Source organism: Ursus americanus, chromosome 2 (genome assembly GCF_024610735.1).
Source record: "Ursus americanus isolate L20-20 chromosome 2, mUrsAme1.1.p, whole genome shotgun sequence".
NCBI classification, from domain to species: Eukaryota; Metazoa; Chordata; class Mammalia; order Carnivora; family Ursidae; genus Ursus; species Ursus americanus.
Window position 1 is genome coordinate 42,953,305 of NC_142128.1, and position 14,035 is coordinate 42,967,339.

Sequence of the window (14,035 nt, forward strand, 5' to 3'; positions counted from 1 at the left end):
CCCGTATCACGTGATGAAAGTATGTTCATTGTTAAGGCTTCACTTAGGAAACAGTCAGAGACCCAGACACGACGCAGACAGCTCCAGGGTCGGGCCGCTCGGTGAACTCACTCATAGTCACTCTGCGGTCTGGCTCCCCAAACCACGATGGAAAAGGAAAAATGAAGATCGTTTTTGTGTTTGTTTTGTTTTTAAAGGCATTGGGTTACTTCCTCATGCCCTCTTCTTTCTTCCCTGAATGAGAGCTTACGAGTCCTCATGGCTTCTTAGCAGGTGAAGGAGGGGCGAGCCCAAGGAGCCGGCACGGCTCCCCACCTCCCGCGCCGCCGTCCCGCGCCTTGGCCCTCCCAGCCCCGTTCTGGCGCCGCGGCTCCCGCTTCCTGCAGCCGGTTTTTAAAAAAGGAAAGGTAAAAATGCCAAACAACAACAAAGGAAGAAAGAAAAAAAGCAACATCTGAACATCCCCCTGTCCCCAGTAAGACTGAGATTACCTTACTCCTCCCCCGAAGGAACTACACAGAAACATTTCAGGCCACACGCTTGGTATAATGGTCTCTCACTGCTCAACCTCCCCACCACGCCCTACTCCCTTCTCTCTCTCTCTCTGACCAAAAGAAATTCATTAATGGCTTTTCATATATAAATACAATAGAAAAGAAAGAAGTCTGGAACCTGAACTATACCGGGACCAAGGACACCTTGGCCCCCTGGGAGTTTGTCAGCAAGTGTGAGCCTCCCCAGGAAGCAGAGGCTCTTCCCCTCCTTTCAGTTCATTACCCTTCCCGTGTGCTACTCACCAGGAAAAAAGTGTGTTCACGTCCCACCTAATTTACAACAGAAGATACCCATCCCATCCCCCAAACATAAAAATACAAGTCTATGCCCCTAAAATGATCAAACCAGTCTAATTCCCTCCCTCCCTCCCCCCCGACCCTGAAATCTCGCTACATAAATACATGTATGCATTTGATTATAGTATAAACACCTCCCAATGCACTTCCAGTTCTAGGCGTCGGCCGCGGCCGTGGCCAAACCCCGGGGTCCGGACCCGCTCCAGAGGAACTTGCCGTTCTTACTCAGCTCTCGGGCTTCGGGATCGTCATTCCAGCGCCGCTTCAACCGGAGCTTGGGCGGCATCAGGGCATCTTCTTTCTTCTCAGGTGCGTTGGGCTCTTTGCCAGGCCTGTCCTCACTGTCTTCAGTCACCTCTAGGGGTTCTTCACTTGGGGTGCTAGCGGGGACAGAGGGCCAGACTGGTGCGGCCGGGCGGGCAAAGACGGTGCCTTTTTCCTCCTCTATGGTCCTGCTTGGCACAGTGCCCTCCTCGTGCGAGCGCTCCTCCTCTCGCACCAACTGCCGGAGACTCTCGGGATCCTTGTCAGAGGCTGGCTCCACCTTAATTCTTGGGGGGACAGGAGCCACGGTGGTGGCGGTGACAGGGGCTGACTCTTCACTGCTCTCTACCCTCTCCCGGTTCTTCCGCCCAGCCGGCGGCGGCTGCAGCTTGATGGAGAACTGGGCGGACTCCTCAGGATGCATTTGGCACTGCAGTGGCGGGACCATAAGTCCTGGGTAACGGGGAAAGGTCCGGGGACTCAGATGGTAGTTGAACACAGAGCAGGCTTGAGAATGAAGGTAGTGTTTCATTTCCTCGGGGTTGAAGGAGAAGCAGCTGCTGCTGGTGAAGGGGCTCAGGCCTGGGGATGGGCTGTAGGAGAAGATGGTGGGAGTCAGGGAGAGGGCCGGTGAGATGGGGACGTTCAGAACACCTCCGCGGCCAGGGAGCGGAGAGACAGCGAAGGGACTGTGGGGGTCAGGGTACATCCCTGGCCTGGTGAACAGAGGAAGCATTATGTCAGGCTTGCGTTTCTGATGGCCAAGCCCTCCACCGACGGCACTCCGGGAGGACAGGAGATCCACGCCCCGGCGCCAGTCGGCGGCTGAGCCGTCCTCCAGCTCCGGAAGCTCTGCCTTTCTATCAGCGCCATTACTCGACTCCTGGCCAGAAGCGGTGAGGGAGCCAGCCGAGAACCGCCCTGGCTGCACGTCACTAGTTGGAGAATGGGCGTCCAGAGGCGGGAAATGGAACCGGGACGAGGCGGTTGGCACTGGTGGCGCACTCTGGGGAACCACACCTGGGACGGTGGAGAAGACAAAGGCCGCTTTAGAGGACTGGTCACTCATCGGCAGCACGGTTACTTACGCTACGTGAGCCCAAGATGTTTACTTCTTGTTACGACAGGAAGCCAACACTCCAGCCGTGCTGAATCCCTCCGCTCCCCGTCTTCCCGGGAGCACAGCTCAGCTTCCTCCACCCAAGCCCTCGCCCGCTCTGTCTTCACAGGACTCGTCACTGCCTGCCTTCGCAACCATGTACTTGGTCGTCTGCACTCTCAAACATCAATTCCACGAAGGTGGGGACTTCCTCTCGTTCACGACTAGACAGACGGCCGTTCGCGGTTAACAACAGGTGGGGCTCAATACAGGTTAGGTGAATGAACGGATGGATGGGCCCATGAACCTTCTCGTCTCCAACTCTAAATACTGTGCATACACCACCTGCTGCACTTTCCAGCTGGGTAAAGTCTTGTTTTATTTTCATAGGTTCGGCTTTATCTGTCAAACAAGCAAGCGAACCAAACGCAAACAGCCCTGGAAATGATGCGCACGTCAAGTGATGCATTAGAAGCCCAAAGACTGCACCTCACGTACGTGGACATGCGCAAGACCACGTAAGATTTAAGAACAAAAGCAGATTAAAAAAGAAAAGGCCATATGTTCAAGTGAGTTCTTACGGTAGATCTTTTACCATTTCTGATCTAAAATCACCACAGAGATTCAAATATTTTTCGATCTCTTCAAATCTGATTTCCTCTAACGCGTTCTATAGAACGCTCACCGTTCCCACCCGCTTTCAACGCTCCTCAGGCACCGAGCAGGCTGGGAGACAATATAGGACCTCCCCTGTCCCTCCCCCAAGTCCGCCGCTAAAACTGAGACTCAAATCCAAGCAGAAACCAACTTCACACTAAATACACCAAATTCAGAGGCCCACAGGTTCTCCACTCCCCCAAGAGGTCCTTCCCTAAACAAGGCAGAAGAAAGGTGGGCCATCAGAGGCCTCAGAGCCCTTCCTGGGAGGGGCTCCTGGGAGGTACCAGAGCCTTCGATGGGTAATGGCGTCAGGAGAGCTTTCTACACTCTGAGGCAGAGATAAGGGAGAAAGAAAAAGAAGGAAACCCAAGTGAAAGTATGGTGACCTAGGAGAAGACACAAAAGAGGGCGTGAGGCGGAACTGGGAACTGCCCCCATCAGCTGCCTCCTCCTGTTCCTGGAGTAGTGGGACATCCCCCGCCAGGACTCTGGGGTCGGGTGCCGTGTGCACTGTGGCTTTCGAGGCACGTGCAACTGAGTGACTGCCAGAGCAGTAGTTCCCAAACTGAAGTTCCACAGAAACTGCTTTGTCCCCCTAAAGCCAATGACCTCATCTTTCAATTAGGAAAAACTCATGCATGACCTTGTATATAATTTGACTAGAATCAAGAAGGTCCCAGGACAAAAATCTCCCTTCTGCCAGCCTTAACTGTATCTACTCTTTTTGATTCATTTGGGTCTTGTTTTATATTAAGAGCACATCTATTGAAAAGCAAAAAACCACTTTCTCTGTGTTCTGAAAGACTATAGGAGTATAACGTGGTGGGGGCGGGGAGGGGGGAGAGAAGGTCCTGTCTCCTGAACAATTTAGTTTTGTTTTAAATCTGGGTGTGAATCTCAGTTCTCGCACCGTCTATGTTGTGGCATGTAATCAACGGGTTTTTGACCCCCTTTGGCAAAATGGAAATAACGAGACCCTTGCCTAGGTTCAAACCCTGGCTCTACCATTTATTAGCTGTGTGACTCTGGATAATTTACTTACCTTTCTGTGCCTCAGTTTCCTTACCTGTAAAAGGGACAGCTACAGGACTAATCCTCATATTATAAAAACTTAAAGGGTTAATATTTTTATAAAGTCCTTATTATTATCGGCACACAGCAAATTACATGTTAGGTTTTTGTTAAGACAAGTAATTTTTTATTACATAATAGTCACACTTTAAAAACAAAAACTGTAAAGGCACATGCTATCTGAATATGTACCATGTGTTAGACAAGAACAGTAGAGTCACGTTAAACTTCCCAGATGTGTTAATGTTACTGGGGTCATGGAGGAGAATGTCCTTGTACCGAGGGTGTAAGTGCTAACGCACACAGGGGACAAATGTCACGACGTCTGCAACTTAACCTCAAAACTTAAAAAGTACGTAGAAGAGAAAAACACATATGGCAACAATGTCGATCATCAGTGAATCTAGAAAGAGGACACATGGGTGTTCCCAGTTCTATTTTATCCCATTTTTCTATAGGTTTACAGTTTTCCAAAATAAAGAGCAATATAAACCACCAGGGTGGGAGTGGGGAGGCAGAGAGTGAGAATTCTCGAACCCGTCCCTGAGCTGGCCTGTCCTGCGAGGTGAGCACTGTTCCTAGTATCTTCTGTATCTTCCCAATCTTTGATAGCCAATAAACATTCAAAAATACAGAATAACGTATTTTACAGCACGCTTTTAACGGTAACGACAAGATACCGTACGCAGAGTACTTCCCGCACCTTCCAAATGTCAAGCATTCTACCTGAAGCTGTCACTGATGAGGAGGATGGTGGGGGGAGGGACCAAGAGTGCTTGTTTGGCTTTTTACTCTAACCCTCGGAACTGTGTGGACAGGTGCCACCACCATCTAGACATGAGCTCTCTGGCCTCAGAACCAAAAGCCACACAGCTCTGCTTCCTGGAGGGCTTCACGCACCGCACTGCTATTTCCCATCGTGCTCCACCTCATCTAGCTTCTCTCTCCTGCGAAATTTTCAGTTCCTCCGGAGAAAGAACTCCTCCCTGATCTTTTTGTTTTGTCTTCAGGACTTAACACGTTTTCTGTTGAGCAAATGAATGAATCCCAGTCTGGGGGAGGAATGTATGAATTACTCCATAAAAGCTGGATTTCAGTAGCTCAGTCTCTTAGGAATGGTTTGCTGAGAAACCGTTCAACGGGTAACTGTACTCAACCTGCCTGTCTCAGTCTTGGACTTTGCTGTCCTCCGTAATTTTCTCATTTGTAAAATGTGAATATTGAGATATACACTTCAGAGCAGGCTGGGAGAGGTGAACGCGGTAACTCACAAAAACACCAAGCAAAAGTACCTCCGTGAAGCAGATGCTCAGTCAATGTTGTTTCCCCCGTCACCATAAGTTAAACCCGAAACAACATCTGCCCTCTGGGTAAAAGTTCTTTATAAGCTAATGATTCCCGTTCTTTGGGGTTATCTGTACCCAGGACGTAAGCAACCAAATATATACCTAAATGAAATGCACACTGTTCTGCTTTCCCTGTGACTTCATTCTGCTAGGGCCCCAGCTTTGTTAAGGAGCAATGCTGGGCCCACTGCTTTCAGGCAGACTAGGCTGTGCTAGGCCATGACCGCCAGGCTAGTAGTCCAGAGTCTTCCCAGAGTGAGGATCCAGATTTTCTTCCCATGGAAGGGCACATTACTCCCTAGGGCTGACGGGTGTGCCCTGTTCCAGGCTGCCCAAGTGGCTGGACTTCTGGGTTTTCAATAGACAAAAATGGGTCAAAGACCTAAGAACAAAACCAATGAAGCCCTTTTTGGCGGGGGTGGGGGGGTGAGGGAGAGTGGTATGGAATACCAATGCATGCTTCAAAGTTGCTGGTATATCCACGTAGAGACCCAATTCCTCTAGGTACACAGGAAGGGGGCAAGAGTGAAACTAGAGGAAGCGGGATTCCAGTGGCTAGAATAGGTCTGATTTCCTAACACCTCTCCCTCAGGCACCAGGAAAGAAAACAGGTTGTAATTAGAGAGATGCATTCCAATACCATTTTTTTTTTTTAACGCATGCCCCAGGGACAGGAGGGAGTGGCTACAGGAGAGATGAGATGGAACTGTACCGATAGCAGCATCAAGCCCAAACTGCCCTAACTTGTTGTGTGTAGTTAATGACCTATCTGCAATGGATCTCAGCATTATACTCTCAGCCACACCCCCGCTCTGATTTTCAAGTTTCTTCCGACTTTTCTCTGAGAAATCAGGATATTGCAGCGTCACAACAGGTTTCTTGGCCTTAACATACAACGCCACAGAGCACCGATGGACTGTTCAGAAACTAGTTAAATACAATCTATTTTCCTAGGGAAGGAGAGATTTTGCCTCTGAAACGAAACAAAACCAAATCCCTTCAAAGCGGCTGGACAGAGGCTGACCTGAAACCTTTGTGAGGAGCTCTGATGGTGAGCTATCCGTGGACAGCCCGGAGGGGAGGCCTTGCTGCACTTCAGAGCAAAGAAGGTCAAGTAACCCCAGACCTTACTCTCTGAGGAGGTGCTGGTGCAGATCAAAGACACCGCTTTTCACTGCAAACATATGAACCTCCCCTTCTGTGATTAAGGATGCTGTGGTTTTGATGATATTCACTTGATAAGCGAGAGCTTGGTAGTTTCATAGAAAATCGGAAGTGTTTGTAGAAACCGGTTCTTGTCTATGAAAGAGCTGCTGGGCAGGGTGTTAACACTGTGCGTTCTGACCTGAAGGATGAACACGAACCTATGGAACATAATTCCTGAAGAGGACAGCAGAAGAGAATCTGGGAGACGAAAACAACATGCACAAAAGAGAACCAAACAAACTACGAAACAAATCTCTCCTGATGCAGCAGAGCCTGTCACTCCCCATATGGGACAAACAGAGAAACCTGAGCAGGACCCTGGGGGTAATCCACTGAGCCTAGTATTTCTAAAAATCCTTTAACGTGCCAGGTCTTAGACTTGGGTTTTTGAACTTCTTTATCAACTCAAAATTCATTCCCCACCGAGAAAGAGTTTGCTTCTTACCACTTGACCGAATGTTGATGAATGGGTAGTTGGGCATCACCAGCTTGTTGAAGTTAAATTTGTAAGTAAACCTTTTCCCTTTTGTTTTATGAAGGATCCTCTTGTTGTAATAGTATCTGTAAAAATAGGAGCATGGATCAATTTACCTTCTAGTTACCGACAATTTTTGATATACACAGGTAACCACTGAGATCAACAGCAGCTCTGCCCCTAAGTATTACATGGAAACATCACTATCATTCTTTTGCAGCCTGGCCTTCAGGTTAGGGCTGGGAAACTTATACAATTTACAAACGAAGTTCTAAGTCCTTGGCTGGAGCTTTACAAAGACAATCTCACTTTAAGATCTTGAACACCTGTCCTAGCCCTAACCACCTTTCTCCTCTGTCACTCTACAGTTTCAATTCCATAGTCCATTTCCTTCCTATTCCCGTGTGTGTCACTGCTCTGCCCAGGTGGGGGCAGACAAGTCTCTTGGGAGACCTGATCTGGCCAGTCTGGAGGCCTGAGCACAAAGTGCAGACGAAGACATGTACAACTGTTCTGCGGCAGCAGATCCAGCAGTCACACGCCCTGATGTGGAAAGCAGCAGGCAGCCTGGTCTGCTTCACTTTCACAAAGATGTGAGAGAGCCCCCAGCACTGCTGCTGCCCAGCTCTGACATTCAAGGCCACGAGGAATGAAGAGAGACAGGGGCCTTGGGGGGGGGCCTGCAGCCCCCGGCCTGGCATCTATTCGGCAGCACCCGTTACACACAGCCTTCTGGCCCCTTGAGGGTGAGGAGGCTAGGAGATGGAAAAACTGACAAGGGGAAGAAAAGAACCCAAGAGAACCTGAAGTGGTCAGTCTTTAGACACTTCAGAGCAACCTTGGGCCTGACAACTGAGCTCAAAGATACGGGTCCTCAACAGTGAGGTCAGGACCATTCAGGGAGCCCTCCTCCTGTGTGCTCTGCTTGCTTCACTTTTCCCAGTTTTTTCCAGGAGAGCCTCCAGAAGAGACATTCTAACACATTTCCCGCAGAGAAGTCTAAACTCATCTGGATTATAAATGAGCTCCAATCCGTGTTTCACCATACACGCTCGCCCACTACAGAGCAGAATCGGTTGTCTGTCAGGACCCAGTGCCAACCACGTTGGAATTCCCTCCTACATAGAACCAAAGATATGCCTTTTCTCCTCCTGTGCCTGTGCTACTCAGACTCAGCAGCTCCTCTACTCCCACTTCAAAGCTACACATTATTCACTTAGATAGTGCAGTCTCTTACCACCTGATACGCTTTTTATCCAACATTCATACCCAACTGCTTAGTCTCCCTCCGATCTGTTAACAGCATCCATTCGGGAATCCTTTCCCTCACCTGAGGGCTCGGCTCAGCTTGTCGTAGTTCATCTGGGGTTTGCACTTCCTGCGGCCCCAGAGGCGGGCCACCTCATCGGGATCCTTGATGACAAACTCCCCGTACTCTCCCTGCTGCCAGGCGATGACATGGCGGAACTCTTCCTTCTGCAGCAGTTCCAGGATGAAGTGCCACAGCTGGATCTGCCGGGAGCCCGGCGACGACTCTGTTTTATAGGCCCAGTCAGGAAACTGATACCCTTTAATGTGAAAAGGGCAAGATCAAGGGAGTCAGGAGTCAGGTTCATATATATCGGTATTCCCGACTTCACATGCCGATGCTCAATCTCTAGAGTGCTGTGCAAACATGCGATAAACATCCCTTCGGTCAGCCAGGGCTAACCACAACAGGGGAGAGGAAAGCACAGAGACGTCACCTTTCCTGTGGCAATCGTTTTATCTGCTAGAGCTGGACAGCAGCACCCAGGTGTGCCAACCTCTCGCTCTTTCCTGCATTACTAAATCTCACACCTACTTTCCGTGAGGGCAGGAACATTCCAACAGAAACAAACAGGAAAGACAAACTAACATTTTAGGGAAATACAGCTGAAAACCCCTTGTCCCCGAGGGTGGAACTGTGTCTCTAACAGGGAGGAGACTCTAAAGCTTGGGATAAAGGTGTGGTGACCAGACATGTTAATATACATCAATAAGAAACAAGCCTACAACTGTGCTAGCAGTATCCACCCAGTCAAGAGGCTGTCTAGTCATGGTCTGACATTCGTGAACAGAGCCCAAGTGGAGAGAAAAGGAACCCCTGAGGGACATTCCAGGTACATCAGAGATGATTAACTTCTGCTCACCTCCACCTCCTTCTGGCTTTTCCACGATGCTACAGCCTGCTTTCATTTTCGCCCTCCTGCTGAGAGACACAAGCCACATCAATTACTTTAAGGTGCTATTTATTTATTCTCCTCCCAAGGTTTTCTGGCACAGCCTTTCCCCAAACTTCCTTTCCCCGTCTTTCCCTCCTTATGTAACCCTCTTTCTTTCAAATATGTCACCTCCAAACTGCTAATCCCCAAGTCATCAAATGATGGTCCTCAGGTCATCAGCTTCAAAGGCCATAATTATCTCTCACCTGACTTTAAACCACAAAGTGTAAACACTGTCTTTAATATTTGCTTTCTTCCTCCTGACCAGCCCTTCAGATGTAAGGAAGAGCGCAGTGAAATGGGTCCAGAAAGGCAGCCAAAACAAGCCAAACAGTTTTTCTTCTATTACTAGACAAGCCCAGATGCCAAGACACACATGCCTGAGTTCACCCAGATGTACCAGTTTTAAAGAGTAAAAAAAATCCAAGTCCATCTGACTACAACTCCAGAAAACATCTGATTTTGATTTATTTTGCTGAATTACGGGAGACGGGAGAAGGAAAACTCCTCCCAGTCAGAAACTAACCCCCTCCTCCTTGAAAAACACCGTGGGATACAGGAAGTAAACACACCGCATGTACAGTTACTCACATTACTTTGAGAAATATTTTTACATTTTTTCCCTTTAACAGGAAGGAAAAAAGGCAAGCATTTCTGAGAACCCTCTGTTCAAAAAGCGCAGGGAGTCTTGCTGTGATCTGAATTCATTCCATCCAGATTTACAGTTCCTCAATAAATTTCCTGTTCCTAGCAGCAAGCAGCTTTGTATCAGTCAATCCTTTAGCAAAACGGAGGGAGGGGTGAAGCTGCCTGAGGGAGAGGCGGGCAGGAGAGGGCAGATCTTCGCTCTCCGTTCCCCAGGGTGGATGACAGGGCCACAGCACCCACATTAGCAAGAGCGCTCCTGGATGGAATGTAGGTGCCTCAGTGGCCTCGGGGTGGGGTGGGGGCGAATTCCTAATCTTGGAAATTTCATCTAACCTCGGATTCCTCTAGATCCTTCGAGCTTTTTTCTCACCACATACATTAAGATAATCAGCGAGTTTGTCTATAAAACTATGAGGACGACATAAACACCCCAAAGGAAGGAGAAAACAGACGCAAACACAAACACGCAGTCACATACACAAGACACACAATCACAAGGCCTCGGAGCCGAGGCAAGCTTCCTCTCCCGGCTGCTCCCATCTCCGCGACAACCAGGGAGGAAAACACCGCTCCCCTCCGCTCCAGGAAGCCGCCCGGACTCCCGGTCCCGGAAGGCTCCGCAGGAATGCAGGGCCTCCATTCTGCCGCAGGAATGCCCTCCAAGCGCACGACTCGGGGGTCCGGACCCCGCCGCGGCAAGGACTTGACCAGGAAGCTTCCTCCCGACACCCCGGCTCCCTGATCGCCCCCTCGCAGGAGTCCGCAGGCGCCTGTCTACGCCGCCCACAAATTCACCGCGAGGCCGCTCTTCTCGAGTCTGCAACCCCCCCGGGCCCTCACCCTTCCCCAGCTCGCGGCCGCTCCCGGGAGGGCGAGGCGAGCCGAAGCCGGCGCTGCGCTTGTCCCGAGGCGGCGTGCGGCCCGGCTTCCCGGCCCCCGGAGTCTCCTTCCCTCCTGCCTCCGGCCAGGCCGGCCTCGCCCCGGGGCCCCGCGGAGCCACCGCACGAACGCGCCCCGGGTCCCGGCCGTCCCTCACACACCGGGGGCCCGGTCGCTCCCGCGCTGCCGGCGGCCCGGCTGGGCCGGTAGGCGGCCCGCCCCTGGGGACGCCGCCCGCGAGGCCCGGGGTCGGCCCGGGAGGGCCCGGCGACGGGGTCGGGACTCACCTCTCCCCGGCGCGGCCCGTCTTCGCTCCGGTCTCCTCCGCGGCGTCTCGGGCTCCTCCTCATCCACCCTAGCAGGAAGTGACCTCCTCAGCCGCTGTCGTCACTTCCGCCCACGGTAGGGGGCGGGGCCAGGGGCGGGGCCGTCCAGCCGGGTTCTCCCCCTACCGCGGGCGGCGCCCCCGTCCTTCTCCTCGCTGCAGACGCCGACTTCCGCCGCCCCGCCCCCGCGCTCCTCCAGCCGGGCGTCGCGCTGCGTCACGCCGCGGGGGCACGTCACGCACGCTCGCGGGGGTCCGTGCGGCCCCGACGGACGGGCGGGCGTAGGGACGCGCGGCGGGGCGTAGGCGGAGGGGCCACGACCCCTGGGCCCGCCTGTCCCCAACCCGCGCAGGAGTCGGAGCCCTGTGCCGGCCGAGGGTCCTGCGTGCCGGGGAGAGGGACGCCGCGGGTGCCTCGGAGCCCGGCCGCGCCCCCGAGTTCCCGTCCATCTGCTGTCTAGTCCCGGTGTCCAGATGCGAGCCGCTGGCTCTCCTCCCTGAGTCGCTAGAAAACATCTCCCTTTCTTTTTTTCTGCCTTCTGTTGTATGCGCGCGCGATCGCGAGTGTCTTGTCCAGAGCATTTTCGGCCTTGCCCGAAGACTGGTTCGTGGTGAGGGCCGCTAGCAGCTCGCCCTGGCCTTCGTCCCCACCTCCAGGCCCACCAGGGGCGGGAAAGGGAGGAGTGGGGGTCGGCAGGGGCAAACAAAGGGGCATGAGTACTGAGAGCAGCAGACTTGGAGAACAGGGACGGAACCCAGCATGGTTGAAGAGCTAGTCGGGATACAAGAGCAAACTCTTAACACCTTTTTCTCCCGAGGGCCGCAGAAAACACGTGAACATCACCATCCATCCGTGCTTGGCTCTGCCACTAGCCGTTCTCTAGCTGTTGATAGGTTAACTAGTAAGTTGTCCCCTCTGGACCTCAAGTTGTCCCCCCCCCCTTTTTTTTTTGTTTAAAAAAGGAAGGATAATAGCATCAGGGATGTAGGGTCTTCTCTAGTTAGAAAAGGATACAATGCAGGTGAATAAAATGAGCAAAATTTTAGTGCCAGAGAGGATTACCAATATCCACAACTATACCATGAGCTCTTCATAGAAACTGTCTATATGTCCTTTGTATCTTCTGCATAGTGCCTAGAACAATGTCTTATATGTAAATATCAGCTGTTTGGTTGAACATTCTTATTAAAATACTGGGATTTAGCTGAACGATGTAAATTGTAGTTTGATCTTAGTGCCTTCAGTTATTAGCTGTGTGACCCCCATTAAGTTACTTGATCTCTCTGTGTCAGTCCCTTAGTACCTTCTCCTGTGGTTGTACTAAATGAGTTAATACATGTAGAGTGGTTAAAAGAGAAGACCACATTGTAAATAGGACAGATGAACGTATGTTAGCAAAAATAATCCTAAGAATCATTATCACAGAAGTCCTTAATCTTACCGGTTGAGTCAACTCAGACACCAGGGTGGTCAGGAGCAGCTTCCCCTGAAAGTCTGAAATTGCTAACCTTTGGCTCAGGGCTCAAATGGTCATGGTGAGAGCCAGCATTCCGCCTCCGAGGACCCTGTATTGTACAAAGGGCCAGCAGCCAGAGCCAGGCACTTTTGGCATATTCTTATTCACCCTGGTCTCCTAGTGGTTCTCTGCTGCTGCTTCTCTGGCTAATTAGGGTCACAAAGGATGAGTTGAGTGAGTAAACACAGTTAACAGAGATAAACAGGTCTCTCTACCGGGCTGGAGTCTGAACTGATGTATTGAGTAATGTCTATGTCCCAGCAGAGCTCAACACAGTTTTTACATTTATCTAATCCCTGGCCTGAGACTCAACAGGCAGATTTGGGTGTGACCACGCAAACTGGGAATTCCCTGACAATTACTGGGTCCAGATAAGTAAGTTTTGCATTGGAAACCTCTCTGTGGTGGCAGAATCTGGAAAGATTGGGATGGTTAGGGACTCCTTGCCCAGCGCACTCAAGGTCCCTGTCCTCTCTCTTCCTCAATGTGGCACCTGCTGCCTTCATCTGCTCCAGACAGACTTCCACAACCATGGAGGTTCTTCTTGCTCCTGAAATAACAGAGAGCGTGAGCTTTCTGAAAGCGTGTGGGTGGAAACATGTAGGCATAGTCTAGGAGTCAAGACAGGTCATAATCTCTCTCGAATTTCCACTTGCTCCAGGCCCTCTCTGTCCACTGCTACTGCCCACTGCCCCGCTTCCTATCTGTCTTTACAATTGTCCCATATGCTGGGGATGAGTTCTGTTCTAAATCTCACTCTCTCAACTCTGCTCTTGCCACAACACAGAGACTCCGTTGCTTCTTAACTATGAAAGAGAAGAAAAATAACTTAAGTTTATTTTTCTTTCAGAAAACCTTTCCTGGATTGGTGTATGTGTGTCTTCCTTGCCCTGCTTACTCTTCTTTACTGCTCCCATTTTTATTTATGCACTTGTATTCTCCACATCCCGAACTTCCCTGGCCATGTGTATGGCAGAAATGCTTTCCCCTCTACCCGTGGAGATCACTGGGGCGGATCTACTGCGGTAGATGCCATCGATAGAGCGTGCACGTATTTGCTCTTCTTGCTGTGTTTGTCTTAGATTGCAGGCCCTCAGAGGTTAGAGCTGCAGCGGATCCCGCAGTGCCCAGAGCACCTCTATGTCATCGTTCGAAATGCTTGGTGATGATAATTTCCTTCTCTGCCAACACACGAGCTGGTGTGCTGCCAAGACTAGCTCCTTCCCGTCTCCCTTCATCTCCTCTCGGTCTCCCAGTAAAATTCAGGTGGCCCCTTCCCCCCAAAGGGTGTTCTCACTGAACTTGGATTCAGAAGACCTGAGTTTCAGTCCCAGTTCTGCCCTTTGCTAACCGTGTCCTTTGACAAGCTGCTAAATGAGTCCTAGCCTCCTCATCTGTAAAAGGGTGACACTGTTGATGTCCTTGATGAGGACGGAGTGTCTTAGCAGCTG

At 51.1% G+C, this 14,035-nt stretch overlaps 1 protein-coding gene across 3 annotated transcripts; it reads right to left on the reverse strand.

The window, feature by feature from the left end:
- Positions 1–453: 453 nt before the first annotated feature.
- LOC123783530 (ETS translocation variant 3) lies at positions 454–11,141 on the reverse strand. Of its 3 annotated transcripts, none has more exons than XM_045784301.2 (5): positions 11,030–11,141; positions 9,144–9,202; positions 8,303–8,540; positions 6,943–7,058; positions 454–2,135 (listed from the first exon to the last, which is right to left on the reverse strand). In XM_045784301.2, exons 2-5 carry the CDS (start codon positions 9,187–9,189, stop codon positions 1,006–1,008), a joined length of 1,530 nt encoding a protein of 509 aa, XP_045640257.1. In that variant the 5' UTR covers positions 9,190–9,202; positions 11,030–11,141; the 3' UTR covers positions 454–1,005. The 3 variants fall into 3 exon arrangements, with proteins under 3 accessions (XP_045640257.1, XP_045640258.1, XP_087711382.1); XM_045784302.2 differs by having other exon boundaries at positions 9,144–9,199; positions 11,030–11,113; XM_087855256.1 differs by lacking the exon at positions 11,030–11,141 and having other exon boundaries at positions 9,144–10,867.
- Between the last annotated feature and the right edge of the window lie 2,894 nt (positions 11,142–14,035).